At 41.6% G+C, this 22,821-nt stretch overlaps 1 protein-coding gene across 3 annotated transcripts in view; it reads left to right on the top strand.

Moving 5' to 3' along the window:
- The window catches only part of LOC118392597 (anoctamin-4-like), a 49,836-nt gene that overhangs the window by 8,844 nt on the left and 18,171 nt on the right, over window positions 1–22,821 (top strand). For 2 of the 3 annotated variants that reach the window (XM_052460610.1, XM_052460609.1), the window contains 13 exons: window positions 2,421–2,657; window positions 15,093–15,287; window positions 16,062–16,198; window positions 16,524–16,676; window positions 17,631–17,731; window positions 18,400–18,444; window positions 18,549–18,680; window positions 19,112–19,218; window positions 19,561–19,616; window positions 20,019–20,140; window positions 20,382–20,516; window positions 20,819–20,915; window positions 21,495–21,555. In XM_052460610.1, coding sequence (XP_052316570.1) covers window positions 2,421–2,657; window positions 15,093–15,287; window positions 16,062–16,198; window positions 16,524–16,676; window positions 17,631–17,731; window positions 18,400–18,444; window positions 18,549–18,680; window positions 19,112–19,218; window positions 19,561–19,616; window positions 20,019–20,140; window positions 20,382–20,516; window positions 20,819–20,915; window positions 21,495–21,555 — 1,578 coding nt within the window. Of the gene's footprint in view, window positions 1–2,420; window positions 2,658–5,261; window positions 5,664–15,092; window positions 15,288–16,061; window positions 16,199–16,523; window positions 16,677–17,630; window positions 17,732–18,399; window positions 18,445–18,548; window positions 18,681–19,111; window positions 19,219–19,560; window positions 19,617–20,018; window positions 20,141–20,381; window positions 20,517–20,818; window positions 20,916–21,494; window positions 21,556–22,821 lie in introns of those variants that run through there. The other variant, XM_052460611.1, reaches the window with a different exon arrangement.

Raw genomic sequence — 22,821 nt, 5'->3', positions numbered from 1 at the left:
TGCTCGCTTAACCTGGAAGCCAGCCGCACCAATGTGTCAGAGGAAACACTGTACAGCTGGCGACCAAAGTCAGCGCGCATGCGCCTGGCCGCCACGAAGAGTCGCTAGAGTGCGATGGGACAAGGACATCCTAGCCGGACGACGCTGAACCAATTGTGCGCCTCCTCATGGGACTCCTGGTCGCGGCCGGCTGCGACACAGCCCGTAATCAAACCCAGATCTGTTGTGACACTTCCAGCACTGCGATACAATGTCTTAGACCGCTGTGCCACTCGGGAGACCCCTGTTTTTATTTTTAATACATTTGTTAAAATGTCAACCAGTTTTCGCTTTGTCATTATGGGCTACAATGTGTAGATTGATGAGGAAAACATTTAATTTAATCCATTTTAGAAGAAGGCTGTAATGTAACAAAGTGTATAAAAAGGGAAGGGGTCTGAATACTTTCTGAATGCACTGTAACTGATGATTTAAAAAACAGATAATAATACACCTTATGGAACAGCAGGGACTGTGAAGAGACACACACACACGCCTACACATGATAATACACCCCCTCTACACACAAGTACACATGGATTTTGTATTATAGATATGTAGTAGTAGAGTAGTTGCCTGATGTGTTGTGAAAAATGTAATGTCATGTAATATGTTGCCTTAATGCAACACATTTTGTAATTTTTAGATATGTGTATTGTTGTGAATTGTTAGATATTACTGCACTGTTGGAGCTAGGAACACGAGCATTTCGCTACACCCGCAATAACATCTGCTAAATATGTGTATGTGACCAATACAATTTGATTTGATTTAATGTTGCTGGACCCCAGAAAGAGTAGCTGCTGCCTAATGGGGTTCCTTAATAAATACAACATAATACAAATCTAGCCCAATTCTAGGCACCTGCATAATAGTGTACCTTGGTCCCTCTAAGAGGCAGGAAGTGCTGGCGGTGGTGATCTGGGCCTGACGTCCCTCAGAGAGCTAGGCAGGGCATTTTTTTTTATGATGACTGCGACAGAGATGTTGCTTAGAACACACTGTATCGTTCAAGCAGCTCATTGCATGGATGGTTTTAGAGGGCACCCTGAAGCACACACAGGTGTGGATTACCTTGTATGCTATAGCATTTCAAGTAGCATACAGTTGCAATGGAGGTTGAGATTTCCCAGGAATCCACTACATTTGCAATTATAGGAATAAAGATTTATGTTCATGAATAAAGAGTAGTAATAAAGTTGCCACCCGAAGAGGCGATACATTCTTAACTCCATTTTACCGCTTGCTTCAGTGTAATATATAGCCTAATAAAAAATGCAATAAATTATGTATTACTGTCAACTGATGCTTTACACAGCATTAATAAGAAGGCTACTAGCTCTTCAGTATGGGCCATTCTACTGTCAATGTTTGTCTATGGAGATTGCCAGCAACGGTTGTGGCTGAAATAGCCAAATCCACTCATTTGAAGTGTATCTTATAATGTGCTGGGGTTGTGTTTCCAGAAAAGCTAAAGAAGGCTCTCTTTGCTCTTTGGTGTGATGCCCGTTGAGCGTGGATGCAGATATTTGCATTCATGCAATGTCTTTAGGATTGTTGGGTATGTTGGCAACCTTCATGTGGTATGCTTCAAAAGGAAAGTCAAATGCATAAAGTAAACTCTGTTAAATCAATTCAAGTTAAACGTACACTCTGCAGCATGCTATCAATGTTACCATATTTTTCTTATTTAATTCTACAGATTTGACAGAATTGACAGACTTCCACAAAGGTGTTTGCAGTTGGAAATGTTTCACAACATACCTTTTTAATAAAGATTTAGTTGTCAACTGTCAAAACATACTTTTATCATAAATAGCCTCCTCATACTTAGTTATGATACTTCCCAAGATGTATGTGTAAGTAGACCACTGACAAACGAGAAACGAAGACTCATCAGACAAGGGAAAGGACAGTCATGGAGCAACATCAACCACTAGAGAGCAGCATTGTTATGGACATAGCACCCACATTTTTCCTTTTGAACTGGGAGAGCGAAATATGTCAGCATTTTGCTTATTTGGTCCAACTAGGGAAGCGGAACCCTGAATTTCTGACATATGGGAAATGTAATCATAAGTGGAAACTCAATCCTCCAGAGAGCAACAACCTTAGTTTCACTATGAAACAGGAAATTATTTGAATAATATCACTAATTTCCCTTTTCAAGCAATGGGATTTTTCTGCAATGTCTGCCTTTCTGGGATCTATTCAATAACAAGGATTTTCAAAGAACCATGACATTGCTGTAAGACAAATAGACTAAGTATGCAAGTTGCAAGGACAAGTGTTCACATTCACATGCTTTCCAGGGTTATGTGTTATAGGAAGGGAGTCTATGTTTTGAGAAACTCTTTCTGAGATATTAATATTCCCTACAGGGTTTGATCTCGGGGGCCAAGTGGCCATTGGCATCTCTCATTGGAAGAGTCCATTCCCTCCCAGAGGTCACCCCCTGTGTGACAGTCCTGATGGGGTTCGCTCCGAGGCCTCTGCTGCCACAGCCCCGCATCTCTCTGAGTACCAAGAGCCAGTGTCCTGTCCTGCCTCCCTGTCAATCAACCCTATATCATCCCACTGCAGCGCCAGCCAGGAGACCATCAGTGACAGCAGCACAAGTAAGGTTTCACCTTTCAACTTTGAACCCTGACTTCATTCTAATCTCAGCTCTGTGGTTTGGTCACTAAAAATCCGCACTAGAAACGGCTTTATCCTGCCTAAGCTCAGAACCTTTGGCGTTCGGGGTAAATTGGTTCTGAGTTGCACAGAAGAGAGTATCCTGGAATCACATTATAGTGTGAACACACCTGGATCGTTCCATATCATTTCACCAAGTCATGACACCCACTATCTCAGATTGTTCTGAAATTATTTCTGTAGTTAGAAACAGATAAGATGTCCTGCAGCATTATTATGTTGAAATATAATTTGTTGAAATATAATTTGATCTCTGAGAAATTAAGCTAATTGATTGCATCCACATTGCCAATGTTTAATTTATAGGATTCATATAATACTCAATAAATAAATTACAGTGGGGCGTTGGTTGTCTGTGAGTGGCTTTTGCCAATTTCTCTGGATTCCTCATGTCTAACTCATTGTTAGAAAAAAGTTTGGTCCAAATTGGATGTTAGGCACTATATTTATTGAATATTATATAAACCCTATACATTTAAAATGGCAAATTTGGTGCAATAAATTAGCTTAATATCTCAACCAAATAATGTAGCAGGAATGATAATCTTATGTTTCTAACAACAGAAAGAATTTCCGAACAATCTGAGATGGTGGGTGTAAAAATTCAGTGCTTGAAACAAATATGGTTGTTACATAAGCATACACACAGTCTATTTCTGGTGAGTACCCGTGGGGGGAAAAGTACCCAGTTGTGATGCTTAAGTAAAAGTACAGATACCTTTTAACAGGAAGTTACTCAAGTAAAAGTTAGTCACCCAGTAAAATACTACTTGAGTAAAAGTCTAAATAAGTATCACAAGTAAATGTAATTGCTAAAATATGCTCAAGTATCAAAAGTAAAAGTATAAATCTCTTCAAATTCCTTATATTAAGCAAACTAGATGGCACCCTTTTATTGTTTTAAACATGTACAGATAGCCAGTGGCACACTCCAACACTCAGACATTATTTACAAATGATGCATTTTGTGTTTATTGAGTCTGCCAGATTAGAGGCAGTAGGGAGGACCACATGTTCTCTTGATAAGTGCGAGAATTTGACCATTTTCCTGTCCTGCTAAGCATTCAAAATGTAACAAGTAATTTTGGGTGTCAGGGAAAATGTATGGAATAAAAAGTAAATTTATTTTATTTAGGAAAGTGAAGTAAAAGTTGACAACAAAAAAAATAGAATACAGATATCCCCCAAAAAAGTATTTGGGATCGGTGTCCCTTCCACGGGACGGTTGAGGCTAATGCGAATAGCATGAGGTTGTAAATAACAAGAACATTTCCCAGGAAATAGACATATCTGATATTAGCAGAAAGCTTAAATTATTGTTAGTCTACTGCACTGTCCAATTTACAGTAGCTATTACAGTGAAAGAATACCATGCTATTGTTTGAGAGTGCACAATTTTGAACATGAAAAGTTATTAATAAACAAATTATGAAATGGTTCATTGGATCAGTCTAAACCGTTGCACATACACTGCTGCCATCTAGTGGCCAAAATCTAAATAGCACCTGGGCTGGAATAATACATTATGACCTTTCTCTTGCATTTCAAAGATGATGGTACAAAAAAATACAAAATAATGTTTTTTTTTCTTCTTTGTATTTTAACCAGATGTAGTGGGGCGGCAGCGTAGCCTAGTGGTTAGAGCGTTGGACTAGTAACTGGAAGGTTGCGAGTTCAAACCCCCGAGCTGACAAGGTACAAATCTGTCGTTCTGCCCCTGAACAGGCAGTTAACCCACTGTTCCCAGGCCGTCATTGAAAATAAGAATGTGTTCTTAACTGACTTGCCTGGTTAAATAAAGGTAAAATTAAAATGTAAAAAAAAAAAAAATAGTTATATTCTCCTACATTGCTTAAAAAAATCACAAACTTCAAAGTGTTTCCTTTCAAAGGGTACCAAGAATATGCATATCCTTGCTTCAGTGCCTGGCTGGTCACCCAGTATGTCATTTTAGGCGAAAATTTAAAAAAAGGGATCCCAGAACTTTAAAGTATTTTTAATTAAGTACTTTACACCACTGGTTAGCAGACTGTGTTCCAGTTGGATCCTGCCTGAAAACAAATAGTTAAAATAATGTTACTAACATGGTAAAGCGTACAACAGACTTGAAAACACACTTTTGGAAAGCAGCCAGCTATTATATATGTAGGGTTTGTTTCATTTGCAGTAGCGTGACATTCACTCTGAGTGTTGGATGCATGTAGGGTAACTAATGGTAGAATTTTCTAAGGGATTCCTCCTTTTAAAATATACAAACTCTATACAACAATTGTGTGTGTGCATCAATGTGTTTATGTGCATGTGTCTGAGGTGCTGGCTTTTAAAAACACATTGACACCCAGAGCAGCGGCAACTGTCATTCCTTTGGTCAACAACCACACTGATAGAGCCAGCCCTGCTCCGATTGGCTACCCTCAAAGCTCCTATCCCACGGATTGGCTGACAGGGATAACTGATTAAGAATACTGATTGTCTTGCAGCTCTCTTGTACTCCCCCTCACTCTCTCCCTCTCTCTGCATAGACAATCTGCTTGTATTTTTCCCTGAGAGAAGATCTAAGCTGGTCTGCATCTGTTTCTTCCTGAGCTTTGCCTCGTGCCGGCTGGACAGAGGTTTATATAATCTGAGGGATGTTTTGGGGATGAGCAGAGTGGTGTGTGTATGTGTGTGAGGGAGGGAGCTCAGAAGCTAGAGCAGAGCGCTGCGGTGCTCGGGAGTGGAGTTAAACATGGGGAATGCAGCTAATTGCCTCTGCAGAAGGTCCTTTTCCTTTTCCCCCTGCGGGGTCTTTAGTACGGGAGCCAAGTTTAGCTAGTTGTAGCTACTGTAGCGCTTGCGGAACCTCCGCTGGGTCGGCCCCCGGGCTGTGTCGTCCTCTCCTGTTGCCCTCTGAGGGGTTGAAGCTCTCTCCCTCTCTACCCTGCATGGTGAGTGCTGCAGGCAACTTGTTTTAGACCCACAGCAGTGTTGTTGTTTTTTCCCTCTGTAGTGGTTTTGCTGCAGTGATCTCTCTCTCTCTCTCTCTCTCTCTCTGTCGCTCTCGCTCACCCCCCTCTGTTTCAATCTATTTCTTTCTCTGTCCCTCACTCATATGCTATGACCCAAATGTCCTCTTCTTTTACTGTCTATCATCTCTGTTCTCTTTTCACACTATTGTGTTCCTGAACCGTACAGGCATTTGACCTTCACACACGCATACACACACACACACTCACTCCTTCTTTCTCCCATCTCTCCTTGGCTCCCATTCCCCCCTTCTCTCTCTCCCGTATCGCCCTCCCTCCCACACGGTTTCACTCCGGGGGTTGTAAATGAGCTGTGTGTCCAAAGTGTAGCACTCCTCCATTATGCATGGTTCAGTGAAGGAGAAGTGGGTCAGGGATCAGTGGAGACGCCGTGTGTCCAAGCTCTGTTTCCCATCTGGCAGGTGTGAAACGGCCATTGTGTTGCCCCGGGGCCTCATGGAGCCTGGAGGTCTGTTGTCCCCTGACTGTACTGGTGTAGTGGTACAGAACCCTCCTCTGTCTTCCTGGTCCCCATGGCAACCACCCCCCCTTTTTTTATTTTGCGCTCACTTACCCAACCAGCTAGCCTACTGTGAGCTGTCATGCTAAGGCAAGGTTATGTCATATGGAGGAGGCGCTAGCGATTTCATTGGGGAATCATTTTTTGCAAGGAAGATTTCTCTACTGAGAATCCATCAGTGGCTTATGATTCAGGGTTACAAATCAACTAGCAATACTGTTATACTGTAGCATTTTGTCATTTAATTCAAAAGTCATTTTCGCAGCATAACTAGAAGTTCATGCACTTTGTTGCAAAACATCTTAATATTCAACAAAAGTTTTATTGTACCCAAGAATGTAAGGCAATGTAGCTCACCATCGTTGCATCAGTGGGAGCCTGGAAGCCTTGGGCTTGTTTCCTTGATGCGTGGAGAAGTCCGCTAAATAGCTATTTGAAAACCAACCGAAACTAGCTTCGACTATTTATTTGAACCCTACTTCTGATTTTGAATTATTCTCATGTAGCCTAGATTGTTGGTTAATCGGTGTGTCTGACTGGGTATCATGCAACATTTGCTGTTGTCTGTCCTGTTCAACAGTTTTAGATTGCTTGTAGATTCCATGATGAATATATTGTGTAGGTGGTCTAGTTTTTGACGAGTTCACCATTTCCAGACATTCAGATCCAAAAATGGGCGTCCATCCCAAAATATCTCGGTGCTCTGTCTGTTTTCCTCTGCTGCCAAGGCTGAGGTGACCTCACCAGTAGCTTATGTTACAAATGTGTGGTGATTCCATATGAAACCAGGACAAAGAAATACCATGATTTGTGGGGATTTTCACTATTTTATTCATATCATTTTTCTTTGGGGGAGGTATTGTTGACATATTTGACATTTGTATCTAAAAGTATAATTGAGAAAAAAGTTGGCATTTATAAAATTTTGTCCTGGTTTCATATGGAATTACTCAAATGCAGGTGTAACAGAGAGTCTTATAATGATACAGATTAAATGAGTGCCGACTGTTTAAGCCATAGAATTATATACAGAATCACATGAATTATAGGACCTCTATAGCTCAGTTGGTAGAGCATGGCGCTTGTAACGCCAGGGTAGTGAGTTCGATCCCCGGGACCACCCATACGTAGAATGTATGCACACATGACTGTAAGTCGCTTTGGATAAAAGCGTCTGCTAAATGGCATATATTATTATTATATTACTATGAGCTCAGCTCACTAGATTTGTGTGGTCATAAATACCATGAAATGTGAAATAAATATTCTGAATCAATACTAGCCAATCTCTTTTTCATCATGTAAGAGGTAACATTTATGGGAATGAGGGAAAAACTATTTGACTCTTGACAGAATGATTATTTTGTAGGAAACACTACGTTACTGAATGGTTAGATATTACTGCACAGTTGGAGCTAGGAACACAAGCATTTCGCTACACCCACAATAACATCTGCCAACTATGTGTAATTGACCAAAACAATTTGATTTGATTTGCTGTGAATTGTGAGCCAGGCTAAATAATGTTAGCTAAACAGTGGGTGATTTTAGCATGTAAATCTCGGTGGGGCAAACAAAATAAAATGTGGGATGCATGCCAGCAAAGCCACAACACAACACTAAACAATACATTTATTGCACTATAACAGTGACCACAAACTGGTAGGGCCTACATGTATTTTGTATTTAACCTTTATTTAACTAGGCAAGTCAGTAAAGAACAAATTCTTATTTACAATGATGGCCTAGGAACAGTAGGTTAACTGCCTTGTTCAGGAGCAGAATGACAGATTTTTACCTTGTCAGCTCGGCAATTCTAACTAGCAACCTTTCGGTTACTGGCCCAACGCTCTAACCACAAGGCTACCTGCCACCCCAATAAAGCTGTCATACATAAAGCTGTCCCAACAGCAGAGTCCCAACACCTTACCACTGCTACACTTGGATTTCAGCGGAGGCTTGTCTGGCAGCGAAGAAAGTTAATTCAGCCTCATTTACTGCCTTTTTATAAAACAGAGCTGATATGGCTGACTTGCTTAAAAAAATGTGGTTTCTACTGACAATTGGGATGTACAAACTATGGCATAAGAGGACGACAAGCGGATAAGAGGCAATCCATAATTTCGATTAATGAGCGAGCAACGACGGACGTAGTCAATAACTATTTGTTCAGCACTTTTGAAATGTACAGCGACAGAATTCAGAACATGAGCCGTTCTTAGTGTACTCCCTGTACAACAAGTCAGAACCGTAGGAAAAATAAAGGGGGCACATAAACAGACAATGAAAGCTCTTACAATATTCAATTATTACATTTCTCTAAAACAGGTTATAGGCTTCATGTGCACCACCAAGTTAGAACAGTAGACAAAATTAAGAGGTGAAAATAGACAAAATTATTAGGGTGAGGCACATTGAACGCCATTTGGGTATTTGCGTGTCAAAAATATACATGTCATATAACACTATTTGACACATTAAATAAGCTTTTAATTTGACAAGTCAACTTACACAATTCTATTATAGAATGTTGTGTGTGCTGAATTTGCACGTGCAAGCCAAGCGCCACCACTACTATTAGTAGCACTGTACAAAACAAATGTGCAAATAGCCACACACCTGCCACAAACGATGTGTTTACAATACCACGTTGGTGAAAATTAAACAAAATATTAAGATGAGGCACATGGGCTACTAACAGCTTACTACACAACATACACTTAGTATTACTTTTTGCATTACTTTAGCTACAGTATACATATCTCCCTTGCATATTACATCATTTATGCTGCAGCATACAATACATTTTTGGACCTTGTGAAAGTGGTGCGGCGGTCCTTTGTGGGCAAATTTTGTCATCAAAGTCTGGCTTTCTCAGGATTTATGGTGGGTACACTGGGGGAAAACAGGGGTTGCTTTGCAATGTTGCAGTCAGCCACTGATTTCTTACAAACCACTCATTGTTGAATTTGTGATTTCCAACTTGTTGTGTAATCTTTATATCCAATGGCCGATGAGCACCGATACGTTTTATCTATCATTTCTATTCATTGTTTCTCTTCATATATGACAGGGATTAAAAATGATTTGCCAGCAGATTGACTTAATTCATGGTTATGACTTGCTAGCTAAGACTAAGTAAGATGTTGACATGATCAGTCCAATCAAAGCTACTGTACATATAACGTGATTTGACGTCATTTTATCTGTGGCCAATGATCTTGAGACTTGTAATATAACTCTATGGCAGGACCCAAAGGGCTGAAATTTTGGATGTCTACTCTTACTAAGGACAAAAACTTGGCGATGACATAGTGTCCCCTGAGTGACAGAACACTGAGCCAATCTCGGCGCAATGCTCCTATTTTCTGCTGGCTCGCCCCACCACCACAGAAAGCACTGTGCTGGGCTGAAACACCTCCATTTTGGAGGTGCCTCACGCAATAAAACCAAAAATATACCATGTTTGTCACCACTGTAGCTGAATGGTGCAGCTTTACTCACAGATGAGCAAATAAAGTCACCTAAGAATCACTGTAGTCCCATGTTACATTTCCTGAGTGTAATTTCATTACATCCACTGAATGTAACTTCGTACTTTGTTTTGCTGTCTGCTAACTTCATTGCATCTTGGTAATGGCCCCCATTCCTGGAGGAATAGAGCCTATTTTTCCCTCCATGTGGCAGACTCAATCACTAACTTAATAACTTGTCAAGTAAGACTGCTTACCTTTTCATGTGCAGAGGCCATGAGCCACTGTTTGGTGCTATCTGGGATCCTTGGAACTTCCATGCCCTTACTCTAACCATTAACCGTTTTAAATTTCAACTTCAATGGGGTGTCATCAGAGTTGGGAAATCTCAAGGATCCCATTTAGACTTTTCCCATGAGCCAGTCTATTTGTCCTGTAATTAGCTGGCGATGTGATGCAGCACACCTGAATGTAATGTACTTCTCATTATCAATCAGAAGTTTCTGACAATACACTTCTCCGGGGCGGCAGTGTAGCCTAGTGGTTAGAGTGTTGGACTAGTAACCGGAAGGTTGCGAGTTCAAACCCCCGAACAACAATCTGTCGTTCTGCCCTTGAACAGGCAGAACTGTTCCCAGGCTGTCATTGAAAATAAGAATATGTTCTTAACTGACTTGCCTGGTTAAATAAAGGTAAAATGTACAACAGTTTTGTGTGGGGAAACTACTTACACCAACTAGCATCCTCCTGTGATAGCTAGCATAGCACTGGCTTGGCCTCCACGCTTATGACAATTGGCATTTTGTGTGTGTACCTCTGCACTGTGACTGTCTGACTCGGTGTAAATCAGTTTGTGTGTGTGTGTCTCAGTTGGCTTGGTGCTTGCAACACCCGGGTTGTGGGTTTGATTCCCATGAGGGACCAGTATGGGAAAATGTATACACTCACTACTGTTGATCTGGATAAGACCATCTACTAAATGGCTAAAATGTGTGTGTGCTGCTACCTAGTGGTCACTCAGAGGCAACAGAGCCACTGTTGTTAATTATTGATTGGCTTTATGTTTCTCTATGGACACCTAGGCTTCTATGCTGATATCATATCAAATCATCCAACCTAGATCAACCTAATGGTCTATTAGTGGGCCAATCATCTTGTTCAGTATTTATAATTTTCCAGGGTCTAATCTACTGACTAGTTAATATAAATCATGTAAAGTATATCTTAAATGTAAAGGATTTTCTCAATGTTGTGACTTGTGCTTAATCTTGAACTTAGAGGGAACTGTGGTAGTTGTGGTAAAAGCACGATACAGACCTTGTGTTTGGAAGTAGCACAGATGGAATTTTAAAGTGTGCAAATGATATGCTTTGATGTGTGAATTCAGACCGGCAGAGCTGCGTTAGAAAACTCTTTCAAATATGATGGAATCATTGGATTTCTATAGTGCCCTGGCTTTTATCACTCACATCTCCTCTGGGGCTGCAGTAACCTCTACTCACGCTATAAAATACCTCCTAGCAGCTGATGGCTGAGTGAAACGTTTATTACAACTGAAGTCCCTGAGGGAACCCGCCCATCGATTTCATCCAGGAAGAAATAGTTTGTGGTGGTTTTATTACCTGCTGTTATTTCAAAACCTCAGCCACTGCGGGAAGGGAGCGTTCTCCCTCCCACTCCTTCTCTGTATGTCTGGGGCTCAGCAGAAATATTTTGCTGAGTCGCGGAGCTGTCACAAAGGGAAATTCAGCTTTCAGACCAGCGACGACCTTCCCCAGAGCCTCGTCAGATGGACGAGTGGGTCACAGACCTCTTCAGAGGGGTTGTTGTTAGCCTACTCACTAGGCCATGTTAGATAATGGCTCCTCTCAGCGGGTGCACAGGATCACTTCAGGGCACGCAATTTATTTCTCTGATCAATTGCATTAGTGTCAACAATGTGCAAACAATATTGCTCAGTGTTTGTATTATTTATTTTATACAGGCTTTTTTTGCTCATCTTTATTAAGGGTGTCAATTATTTCAGGCCCGACTGTATAGAGATAGATATATCTGTACATCTTCTTTGGGGCCACTGTAAAGTTTACTCATGATTTGCATGTCTGTATAATAGTGATGGGGGGTGTATTATTTTGGGACAATATTATATCAATATTTGACACAAAGTATTTTATTTTTTATTGGTAGCGTTAGCTAGCGCTATCGGCTGTGGGCCTACCTGCGCCAAAACACTGGTATTTACCTCCTATATCTTGTTCTCCATCTTCTTTTTAAATATTAAGCCAACATGGTTTCAGCACTTTTATTTCCCTGACTGATCAACACTCATTTTCTCATGGCTATCTCGTCCCTCTGCAGCAGACATATGGTGAGCAAAATATTTGAAACATCGAATCACAATAATAGTACAGTATCGAATCGCAACACAATTACAGTATCGCATCGCAATAAAATCACAGTATTGCATCACAATGCATATAGAATCACCATACATATAGAATCACACTGCATATAGAATCACCATACATATAGAAAGAATCACCATACATATCGAATCACACTGCATATAGAATCACCATACATATCCAATCACACTGCATATAGAATCACCATTCATATAGAATCACACTGCATATAGAATCACCATACATATAGAAAGAATCACCATACATATCGAATCACACTGCATATAGAATCACCATACATATAGAAAGAATCACCATACATATAGAATCACACTGCATATAGAATCACCATACATATAGAAAGAATCACCATACATATCGAATCACACTGCATATAGAATCACCATACATATCCAATCACACTGCATATAGAATCACCATTCATATAGAATCACACTGCATATAGAATCACCATACATATAGAATCACACTGCATATAGAATCACCATACATATCCAATCACACTGCATATAGAATCACCATTCATATAGAATCACACTGCATATAGAATCACCATACATATAGAATCACACTGCATATAGAATCACCATTCATATAGAATCACACTGCATATAGAATCACCATACATATAGAATCACACTGCATATAGAATCACACTGCATATAGAATCACCATACATATAGAATCACACTGCCTATAGAATCACCATACATATCGAATCACACTGCATATAGAATCACCATACATATAGAATCACACTGCATATAGAATCACCATACATATCGAATCACACTGCATATAGAATCACCATACATATAGAATCACACTGCATATAGAATCACCATACATATAGAATCACACTGCATATAGAATCACCATACATATAGAATCACACTGCATATAGAATCACCATACATATAGAATCACACTGCATATAGAATCACCATACATATAGAATCACACTGCATATAGAATCACCATACATATCGAATCACACTGCATATAGAATCACCATACATATAGAATCACACTGCATATAGAATCACACTGCATATAGAATCACCATTCATGTAGAATCACACTGCATATAGAATCACCATTCATATAGAATCACACTGCATATAGAATCACCATACATATCAAATCACACTGCATATAGAATCACCATACATATCGAATCACACTGCATATAGAATCACCATGCATATAGAATCACACTGCATATAGAATCACCATACATATAGAATCACACTGCCTATAGAATCACACTGCATATAGAATCACACTGCCTATAGAATCACACTGCATATAGAATCACACTGCCTATAGAATCACACTGCATATAGAATCACCATACATAAAGAATCACACTGCCTTTAGAATCACACTGCATATAGAATCACACTGCATATAGAATCACACTGCCTATAGAATCACACTGCATATAGAATCACCATACATATAGAATCACACTGCATATAGAATCACCATACATATAGAATCACACTGCATATAGAATCACCATACATATAGAATCACACTGCATATAGAATCACCATACATATAGAATCACACTGCCTATAGAATCACACTGCATATAGAATCACACTGCATATAGAATCACCATACATATAGAATCACACTGCCTATAGAATCACACTGCATATAGAATCACACTGCCTATAGAATCACACTGCATATAGAATCACACTGCCTATAGAATCACACTGCATATAGAATCACCATACATATAGAATCACACTGCCTTTAGAATCACACTGCATATAGAATCACACTGCATATAGAATCACACTGCCTATAGAATCACACTGCATATAGAATCACCATACATATAGAATCACACTGCATATAGAATCACCATACATATCGAATCACACTGCATATAGAATCACCATACATATAGAATCACACTGCATATAGAATCACCATACATATAGAATCACACTGCCTATAGAATCACACTGCATATAGAATCACACTGCATATAGAATCACCATACATATAGAATCACACTGCCTATAGAATCACACTGCATATAGAATCACACTGCCTATAGAATCACACTGCACATATAATCACACTGCATATAGAATCACCATACATATTGAATCACAATGCATATAGAATCACACTGCCTATAGAATCACACTGCACATAGAATCACACTGCATATAGAATCACCATACATATTGAATCACACTGCCTATAGAATCACACTGCATATAGAATCACACTGCCTATAGAATCACACTGCATATAGAATCACCATACATATAGAATCACACTGCCTATAGAATCACACTGCATATAGAATCACACTGCCTATAGAATCACACTGCACATAGAATCACACTGCATATAGAATCACCATACATATTGAATCACAATGCATATAGAATCACACTGCCTATAGAATCACACTGCACATAGAATCACACTGCATATAGAATCACCATACATATTGAATCACAATGCATATAGAATCACCATACATATGGAATCGTGAGATTTGCCATACATTATCATATCGACACCTAAGTATGGAGATGATAATATCGTGAACTCCCTGGCATTTCCCAGCCCTACTATATAATCCTCTGGATTCACCTATCTCCCATTTCTTAACCAACAGAGGTTGTCTCCTGAAGGTCTCAAAAGTTACAATGTAAATGTTCCAGCTCCCTTTACGGTTAGATTATTTTATTTGTATTTTTATTTTATTGAACCTTTTATTTAACTATGTGGGTTTTATTTGACTTTATTTACTGAGCTCTGATAATACCCCTCACCCTCTCTTCTGTCATCTGTTTTCCACTAAATGTGGGGCCACAGTCTTTAGTGATTTCTCTCCCTCTCCTCTCTCTCTATTTTTCTCTCTTTCACTCTCTCTCTCTCTGTTTCTCAACTCCAGGTGTGAGTTTCTCTCTACATGGGGCTGAGCTCCAATGGCAGAGCCCCCACAGACGCAGAGTTCTGCGGCCCCCGGCCCCTGGGGTTGAGGCTGCGGATTTCTCCTTCCCCCCCAACAGGTTACCAGTCAGAATGGAGGAGTCCTTGGCTGGGGCTCCGGATTCCCCCAGCACACAGGACAACGTGCCACCCCCCGGTAAGCCATTTGGCACCTCCTTCAAGGGGTACCTCAACCAAATAACATTACCATAATGTAACTGTTGTGCAGCATCTTTTTTTATTTATTATTATTTATTTTTTCTCACCAATTGTTAGTAGTTACTATCTTGTCTCATCGCTACAACTCCCATATGGGCTCGGGAGAGACGAAGGTCGAAAGCCATGCGTCCCCCGAAACACAACCCAACCAAGCCGCACTGCTTCTTAACACAGCGAGCCTCCAACCCGGAAGCCAGCCGTACCAATGTGTCGGAGGAAACACAGTGCACCTGGTTACCTTGGTTAGCGTGCACTGTGCCCGGCCTGCCACAGGAGTCGCTGGTGCGCGATGAGACAAGGATATCCCTACCGGCCAAACCCTCCCTAACCCGGACGACGCTAGGCCAATTGTGCGTCGCCCCATGGACCTCCCGGTCGCAGCCGGGCTGCGACAGAGTCTGGGCGCGAACCCAGAGTCTCCAGTGGCACAGCTATCGCTGCGATGCAGTGCCCTAGACCTCTGTGCCACCCGGGAGGCCCCAGCATATTTTTTAAGAGCAAATTTTATGAGACAAAAAAAACTTTTGTGAAGTTGAAATCTGAGTGGTAGTCATGCACTTCATTTTTAAAAACATTTTTTTAAAGATTTTTGACTATGTTAATTTTTTTGTGAGATTAAGTAAATTAGGAAGTAATCTAGGTGTCTACAGAATCAGAAACATATTGAGGGTTTGACCAATGACGCAGAGTTTTCTGCTGATGTTCTGTCCAGTTTTGAAGGATGTGAAGTTGTTCATGGAGAGTTTGGAGGGACTGAGCACTCCGTCCAAAGATTGCGACTCGACCCTGCTCGACCCCGGGACCAGTAGCAGCCTGGACGACAACACCAGGACTGACCCGGCACCAGAGGTGAGAGGTCAAATACAGGTGTGTCCGTAAACCACGTATGGTCATTGTGGGTTGGAGCTGGCTGCTGTCAGTGTTATTCTTATCCTCCTTGGGGGATCTGTAAAGACATTTAGTCTTCTTAGGGTGAGCTCATTGGTTTCTTACTACGGTAGTGTGATATATAACCCTTGGAAGGGCATATTTAGATGTTATGCTTATGAGCAAAGCACTTTAGCTCAACCGCCTCTGTAAATGTTAAGCAGTGCTAATGGTAAAATGTATGAAAGTCACTTTGGGTCAAAACAACCTTATAGTGGTTACTCCCTCCCTCTGTTTCTCTCCCCAGGTAGGGAGAAGTAGGTCCAGTGGCTTGTGCTTCAGCGATGGCAAGTGCCACATCGACTACATCCTGGTTTACAGGAAGTCTGGTCCACAGTCGGAGAAGAGGGAAATATTTGAGCGCAACATCCGGGCCGAGGGCTTGCAGATGGAGAAGGAGGCGAGTACTCCGGAGTATTACAGTAACATACTATTACAGTAACAGTATATTATAGTATGACAGTATTACAATAGTCACTGAAGCTCTGCCTGTCACTCATAAACCAATACAAATGTGCCGATGGCAAGTTTCATCCTCAATCCTGTTCAGAAGGAGCAGGGAAGCAATTGTGCTGAGAGTGTGTGTGTGTGTGTGTGTGTGTGTGTGTGTGTGTGTGTGTGTGTGTGTGTGTGTGTGTGTGTGTGTGTGTGTGTGTGTGTGTGTGTGTGTGTGTGTGTGTGTGTGTGTGTGTGTGTGTGTGTGTGTGTGTGTGCGCTTTTGCATGTGTGTGAGTGGCTGATGCCTAGTGTGCTGACGCAGTAGCATCAAGGTCATCATATGGAGCATTCAAAGAGACTATGCTTCTTCTCTCTTTTAACAGCATCATTTGCTGTCAGACTACTTAGGATGACAACAAGATGCAAGGCAGAATTCTGCTTGAAATTATCAGAGAATGCAGTACTGACTATATAACTGTGCTACTGGGATTTTGAAGAAATCAAACTCACATAGTTTGGTATCTTTTAAAGATCCTAGTAAAAACTATTCCACAGCCATGACAGTGAAGGCCTGTTAACTTTTCTGAGAACAGTCACAGGAAATTGATGTCACAGGAAATGATGAGAGAGAAAAGAAAATCAATAGTTCAACTGTCCCTTTCCTCTTTACGTCCAGGTATGAAGTCCATAAACCTCTACTCTTGAAGATTAGTCCAAATGAGGACTAAAAGAGATCCAAATAAAGTCAAATCTACTGAAGCTCGATACATGTGTGGCAACATGATTTAGAATAGAAACATTTTCATTTAAAACATTAGATTTTATATTATTCACATTTTTTCACGTGCTAAGAAACTGTTCTAAGAAATATTATCAACAGGACGTAATACTTCTAATGTCTTTTCCCCTCAAACAGTTGTCTGTGTGCAACAGTGATGTGATCTTCCTGAAGCTGCATGCTCCCTGGGAGGTGCTGTGTCGCTACGCAGAGCTTATGAACATTCGGATGCCGTTCAGGTGGGGAGACGAACACACAGCCTCTGTAGTTCCCGGACACTCACACACATAAATCACAAGGACAGACACTGCCTGTCTCTCTCTCTCCCTCTCTCGCTCTGTCTCGCTCTCTCACTCTCTCTCTCACTGACTCTCTCTGTCTCGCTCTCTCACTCTCTCTCACTGACTCTCTCTGTCTCGCTCTCTCACTCTCTCTCTCACTGTCTCTCTCTGTCTCGCTCTCACTCTCTCTCTCACTGACTCTCTCTGTCTCGCTCTCTCACTCTGTCTCGCTCTGTCTCGCTCTCTCACTCTCTCTTTCACTGACTCTCTCTGTCTCGCTCTCTCACTCTCTCTCTCACTGTCTCTCTCTCTCCCTCTCTCGCTCTGTCTCGCTCTCTCACTCTCTCTCTCACTGACTCTCTCTGTCTCGCTCTCTCTCGCTCTCTCTTGCTCTCATACTATGAATCTACAATTATTTGCAATGCACTTTTATTTTCTGTACTTCTTCATGATTGTTAGATAGAATCTGACCCCTCTAGAGCACTCTCACCATTCTAACACATATGAGCACCGGTACATGTGTTCCAGAGGCTTAAGTGACCTAGACTGCTAGACCGCCCCAGGCCACTGCAATGCATTAATGCACTGAGATTTTTAATAGTTGATAATGTTGTGGGAGTTTTCAGGAGGAAAATCTACTACATGCATCGACGGTACAAGTTCATGAGTAGGTGAGTGCGAATTGATTTATTGATTTGAATTTTGGGGCACAACCCTAATGTTAATGGTCTCTGGCTGTGTGTGATGTGGTTTGGGGTTTTCTGTCACCATCCAGGATGGAGAAGAGAATCAACAGATTTCGAGGATGGCTGCCTCGCAAACCCATGAAGTTTGACAACAACACCCTCCCTGACCTGGAGGAGAACGAGAGCTTTACCGCCCCCTTCAGTCGCTCCAGAATACATCAGTGAGTGTGTGTGTGTGTGTGTGTGTGTGTGTGTGTGTGTGTGTGTGTGTGTGTGTGTGTGTGTGTGTGTGTGTGTGTGTGTGTGTGTGTGTGTGTGTGTGTGTGTGTGTGTGTGTGTGTGTGTGTGTCCACCACCACCAGTCTGGTATATGTTTTTTCCTTACTAACTTAAAGGTGAAAATTAATCAATGTCTTCCATCTTTAAACGACAATTCTTAGTTTTGGGTACCACATTTTTGCGATGTAAACAAATGAACAAAATTTCCTTGTGGGTGTGGTCCAATTTTAGGGGCCTTTTTGGTATAGAATGCACTGAGATGACATCAGGCCAAAATGGTGTGCTTTTCAAAAGCTCAATCAATCCAACAGACTGGAACGGTCTAGAAGAAATATGATCTGGGATCCTTTTCTGTATCTATATTATGTTCCAGTTTCACCATTCACAACAAAGACACGTTCTTCAACAACGCCACCAGGAGTCGCATCGTCCATCATATCTTGCAAAGGGTCAAATATGAGGAGGGCAAAGACAAAATGGGTGAGATTGTCATCATCGTCTAACACAGTTACAAATGGCCTCTGGTTAATACATTTACACAGTAATCATTTAGCAGACGCTCTTATCCAGGGTGATTTACAGGAGCAATTAGAGTTAAGTGCCTTGCTCAAGGGTACATTGACAGATTTTTCACCTAGTCGGCTCAGGGATTCGAATCACCAACCTTTCAGTTACTGGCCCAACACTCCTAACCGCTAGGCTACCTGGCACCTCTCCAAGTAGTACAAGTCCACTGCTAGATGTGTTCCACGTTTGAGATACAGCATGTCTCTGGTGTGTAGAGTTATTGACGGTGTCTTCATGTTCTTGTTTATGCTCCAGGTCTGAATCGTCTTTTGAGCAATAGTTCATACGAAGCAGCTTTTCCCCTTCATGAGGTAATGCACTGACACTTCACACATGGGCTCGGAAGAGAAATATCACGTGTTGGATCTTCATTTGAGTCAGTTCACTACAGCAGGAAAATGATCCTGCAGCAACGGGAAATGTGAATTATTATTTGATTTATTTAATGGACATTTTTGTAGGGGTTGAAACATTTTTCATTGGGACAAATCAAGTCTGATATTTCAAAGTGGAAATTACCAACTTTAGAAGCATTTTTAAAACTCAAATACGCTACAAGTTTTAATTTCCTGTCAGCAACAAAAAAAGTGATCAAATTAAGATCCTACATCTGTAGTTATGATGGTACATTACGTGTGTGTGTGTGTGTGTGTGTGTGTGTGTGTGTGTGTGTGTGTGTGTGTGTGTGTGTGTGTGTGTGTGTGTGTTAACAGGGGAGCTACAGAAGTAAGAACTCCATCCGGACGCATGGGGCAGAGAACCACAGACACTTGCTGTATGAATGCTGGGCCTGGTGGGGTGTGTGGTACAAGTACCAGCCACTGGACCTCATAAGGTACAACACTGTGTTAACACTCCTGCTCTAGAAGGACATCACGGGTCTAATACAATGTATTATCTGCACCTTGCAGGTTGTCCCTAGATCCTGCAAGCAATACTTCACCAGCCACGTGTATTAAAGCCACATTAATTAATCAATGAAGGACTGAATTTACTAGATCATTAAAAACGTATGAAGCCACATCATTGCAGTGGTGGTACATAATGACCTGTTTGTCTCCTGGCGGTGTTGTCAGGCGGTACTTTGGGGAGAAAATTGGTCTCTATTTTGCCTGGCTGGGTTGGTACACTGGGATGCTGTTCCCTGCGGCGCTGGTTGGGCTCATGGTCTTCCTCTACGGCTGGTTCACCCTAGACCACTGCCAGGTCAGGTAATGTGAGCTCACCTAATACTCATTGGTCTTCTTTAATTAGGTTTTACCTCATTGTTTTACCTTAGTGAAGGATAAAAATATGTATAAAATACTATGTTTGGTCTTCTGTTCTTCCACTAGAAAAAATACCAAACAGACGCATGCTTTACACTGGTGTATATTTGGCCTTAGTCTGGTAGAAGTCTATTACCAATGCTATCAATGCCTTAGTCGTGTGGCAACACTGACACAGGCTGATAAATGCACTAAGAATTGATAAGTGTATGGAACCAGGCTAAAGGTTGTCTGTGATTCTCCAGTAAAGAAATCTGCCAGGCCACTGACATCATCATGTGCCCCATATGTGACGAGTACTGCCCCTACCTGAGACTCTCAGACAGCTGCATCTATGCCAAGGTGACTTCCGTACTACCATGTTAAACGTTTGTCCCAGACTGAGCACTGCTGGCAAACATCAGGGCAGTTGTGGCTAATTCTGATCCTGGAGAGCCACTGTGTGATTCAAATGATTAACTAACGATGGTCATAAATTTAGACCACAATTATTTTGTGTTAGAGCTGGGCTGAAACAAAAGCCTGCGTACACTGCAGCACTCCAGGAACAGTGATTTTTGTCATATACTTTTTGAAACAATATTGCATTTTTTGACAAACATTTACTCCAGAGCTGTGCCACAGTAACATAAGTATAACACATTTAGCAAGGTAACCTTTTTACTTGACATTTTTGTCATTTAGCAGACGCTCCTATCCAGAGCAACTTGTAGTAGTGAATGAATACATTTTCATACTGGTCCCTCATGGGAATCGAACCCACAACCCTGGCGTTTCAAGCGTCTCGCTCTACCAACTGAGTTTACACAGGACTTTCTATATCTTTCTATACAAATGTGACTACTTTGTGTTTGCACCGAATTCACGTTTTCAGAAATAATTTCTCTAAGCAATTGCTATTGATGTGTTTCTTGGCTTTAGGTCACCCATCTGTTTGACAACGGAGCAACAGTTTTCTTTGCAGTATTCATGGCTGTGTGGGGTGAGTTTTTATCATTTAGTATAAATATGATAGGTTCAATTTAAAACATCTAATTGTATTGAAAAATAAAGTTTAAGAAGTAACTTACTCAACAGTTTTATGGATCAGCATTCCATGCTCACTATATTTAAGTGTCAGTATTTACAGCGAAGTGTTACAGGGTCCTCCTCAGCATTGCACAAGATCCCAGGGAAAGGGTGTATAGGGAGAGTTAGTGCAGGGCCCGGCCTCCTCATCATCATAGCAGCAGGGTCTAGGCAGGGAGGATTCAGCCACTTCTACATCATAACGACAGTAAGCCGGTGGTTTCACACTCTTCAAGTCCTCTGGAAGTTGAATGATGGAGGAAGGGACTGAAACATATGGAAGACAGGTGTTATTAACATTGCCTCCTGTTTAGTCAAATGAAAGGTCACATTTCAACCTGCTTAACTTTTGTTTTCAGAATGTAGTGAGATCGAAAGTGCTCAGTGGATTTGATAATACAAAAACAAACGTTTTTGTCAAACTACATACTTGCCTTGGTCAGTTCATTGATCACTGCACTGTCAAGGCAACATCCCTGGAATAGACCTACCTGTTGTGAGGAGCTTCCCCATAGAGAGCAGGTTTTTAAGAGCCTGCTTTAGCCTTGTGTCAAAACTCCAGCACTTCAGCAGGCAGAACACAGCTAGGTAGAACTGCAGGCCAAAGGCCAACAGAAGCGCCAGCCAAATGAAGACTTGGGTGGCTGTGTGAAAATACAGGTGGGGAAAAAGAGTTAGGGAGAGAAAGAGTGAGATAAAGGAAGAGAGCAAAGCTGGTAGACTGACATGAAGGAAGGGATGATCAAATGTCTACAGTTTATCCAAAATGTCCCTGGGGAAATGGACCCAGATTAGACCAAGCACCTCTGGACAAGCGCTCCTAATGGCAGGGCCAAGCCCTCTGGACAAGCGCTCCTAATGGCAGGGCCAAGCCCTTTGGACAAGCGCTCCTAATGGCAGGGCCAAGCCCTTTGGACAAGCACTCCTAATGGCAGGGCCAAGCCCTTTGGACAAGCGCTCCTAATGGCAGGGCCAAGCCCTTTGGACAAGCGCTCCTAATGGCAGGGCCAAGCCCTTTGGACAAGCGCTCCTAATGGCCAGGGCCAAGCCCTTGGACAAGCGCTCATAATGGCAGGGCCAAGCCCTCTGGACAAGCGCTCCTAATGGCCAGGGCCAAGTCCTCTGGACAAGCGCTCCTAATGGCAGAGCCAAGCCCTCTGGACAAGCGCTCCTAATGGCA

This window comes from Oncorhynchus keta, chromosome 13 (genome assembly GCF_023373465.1).
Source record: "Oncorhynchus keta strain PuntledgeMale-10-30-2019 chromosome 13, Oket_V2, whole genome shotgun sequence".
NCBI classification, from domain to species: Eukaryota; Metazoa; Chordata; class Actinopteri; order Salmoniformes; family Salmonidae; genus Oncorhynchus; species Oncorhynchus keta.
Note: the sequence above shows the minus strand (reverse complement) of the source record. Positions and strands in the feature narration are given on the sequence as shown.